We start from the raw sequence: 2,504 nt of genomic DNA, 5'->3' as shown, positions 1-2,504 counted from the left end.
CGCCAGGCTCATTTGTGTATTTTTAGTAGAGACAGGGTTTCACCATGTTGGCCAGGCTGGTCTCGAACTCCTGACCTCAGGTGATCTGCCTGCCTTGGCCTCCCAAAGTGCTAGGATTACAGACGTGAGCCACCATGCCCAGCCAATAGATGGTAGACTTTCTAAGGACAGGTGGTAAATTTCTGACTTCCTTTGTATCCCTTGAAGCACCTAGTAAAAATTTTGTGTATCTATAAGTACCTTGTTAAAACTTTACCAGCAATAATCAACAGACACACCTTGCAGTTTTCATTGCATCAGTGTATATTCTTTGTTATACTTTCCTTCGTTTGTCCTGAGTTTAGAAAATGGTCTGCTGAAAAGAGATACAATTTGTCATAGATTTCCCTGAAGCATTAATTCTGTTCCATTACTTTAAGGTAATCTTTGATGGTGAAGAAGCAGTGGATGCTGGTGGTGTTACAAAGGAGTTTTTTCTTTTACTGTTAAAAGAACTTTTGAATCCCATCTATGGAATGTTTACCTACTATCAAGATTCAAATCTCTTGTGGTTTTCAGATACGGTAAGTAAGTGGTGTCACAATTAAACAGATGGATTAAACTTTCTTTTTGTTGTCAGACCAATCCCCTAATTTCTGACTTTGCAAAGGGGAACATAGCAAGGATAATAATTCAAAATGTTTATAAGTAATTAAAATGTTTATCCCGTCTTCATTTATACTTGTTGCCAAGACCTCATAGTGCATTTGGTGAGCCATCAGTCCCATTTCCATTTCTAGTAGGTAAGATCCAAGTCTTGTTATCTGAGAAGGGTAAAAAGAAACAGTGTGATAAATTGGTTTTGTGACACGTGGAAGGTCAATAATCAAATATGTCTGATTTTAATAACAATGATAATATAGTATCACACACACATACATATGCATGCACAGTTTATTTTTGAAACTTCAGTAGGAGAGCTAAGTTTTTAAAGGCATTTTAATTTCAATCAGACTGTCATTTACATTTTTTTCTATGACAGTTTTCTTCCTAGATCTGCACCATACCAAAAGGTAGCCACTAGGCACTAGCCACATGTGGTTATTTATATATTATTTATTTAAAATTAAGTAACAACAAAGATTCATTTGCTCCATTGTACTAGCCACATTTCCTGTGCCTAGTAGACACATGTAGCCAGTGGCTACCATATGAGATTGACAGAATAGAATGTTTCTATTGTGACTGAAAGTTCTGTTGGACAGTCCTGCTCTAGATGACTATGAGCTGTTCTCTGTATCACTAGGTGCAAATGCTTAACTCTGTCTACATTGCGTCTTTAAGGGATAACAACTTTTGTCAGTGTGTTTCTTTGCTACAGAAGGTAACTAAATATTAATGAGACCTTTATTTTTTTATTTTGAAAATATTTTGAGGGAAACGGTAGAATGTTTGAAGGCCACAAACATTGCATTTCTTTTTAACACATTTGTATATGTCCTAAAAAGTGTTTTGTAGAGCACAACTGGTTTCACTTGATTGGCATAACCTGTGGACTAGCTATCTACAACTCCACTGTGGTTGATCTCCACTTCCCATTGGCTCTCTACAAGAAGTTACTCAATGTAAAACCTGGCTTGGAAGACTTAAAGGAGTTGTCACCCACTGAAGGAAGGTACAAAGCTAAAAGGCGATTGGTATCTGAAACTGTTGTGGCTATCTCTGGCATGAGGATTAAAGGTTGAAAATACTATCTGTACAAATCTGAGTTTATTGCATCCTATGGTTAAACCCTGTTATATGTGTTTTGTCTAAGATGTAGCTGTACAGCTACTTGCTTGAAACATTGCCTGTGTTATTGGTACAGTTGTCTCTTGATATCCAAGGGTCATTAGTTCCAGGACACCTGCAGATACCAAAATCCACATATGCACAAGTCCTGCAGGGGCCCTAGAAGAACCCATGGACTGGAAAAGTTGGCCTTCCATGTCCTTGGGTTTTACACCCTGAAAATACTGTATCTTCTTTCTTTAATTATACTTTTTTTTGTTGGTGAGGCATAACAGATATACATATTTTGGGGATACATGTGATAATATAATACATTATATAATTTGTAAAGTTCAAACCAATGTAACTGGGATATCCATTACCTTAAATATTTCTCTTTATATTAGAAACATTTGAATTATTCTATTTTAATGGCCATACTTCCCAAAGTAATTTATAGTACTATAAATTTATAGATTCAATACTATTCCCATCAAGCTACCATTGACTTTCCTTTCAGAATTAGAAAAAACTACTTTAAATTTCATATGGAACCAAAAAAGAGCCCGTAGAGCCAAGACAGTCCTAAGCAAAAAGAGCAAAGCTGGAGGTATTACGCTGCCTGACTTCAAACTATACTACAAGGCTATAGTAACCAAAACAACATGGTGCTGATACCAAAACAGATATATAGACCAATGGCACAGAACAGAGACCTCAGAAATAACACCACACATATACAATCATCTGATTTT

At 36.3% G+C, this 2,504-nt stretch overlaps 1 protein-coding gene across 1 annotated transcript in view; it reads left to right on the top strand.

Moving 5' to 3' along the window:
* HERC3 (HECT and RLD domain containing E3 ubiquitin protein ligase 3) overlaps positions 1–2,504 on the top strand; it is a 219,816-nt gene that overhangs the window by 181,759 nt on the left and 35,553 nt on the right. Inside the window, exons 21-22 of the mRNA XM_011990724.1 lie at positions 420–563; positions 1,488–1,654. Of these exons, the coding sequence (XP_011846114.1) occupies positions 420–563; positions 1,488–1,654 (311 nt within the window). The remainder of the gene's footprint in view (positions 1–419; positions 564–1,487; positions 1,655–2,504) is intronic.

The sequence above is a fragment of the Mandrillus leucophaeus genome, unplaced genomic scaffold, assembly GCF_000951045.1.
Source record: "Mandrillus leucophaeus isolate KB7577 unplaced genomic scaffold, Mleu.le_1.0 Scaffold381, whole genome shotgun sequence".
Classification (NCBI taxonomy): domain Eukaryota; kingdom Metazoa; phylum Chordata; class Mammalia; order Primates; family Cercopithecidae; genus Mandrillus; species Mandrillus leucophaeus.
The sequence above is the reverse complement of the archived record's forward strand: the minus strand, read 5'-3'. Positions and strand labels throughout refer to the sequence as shown.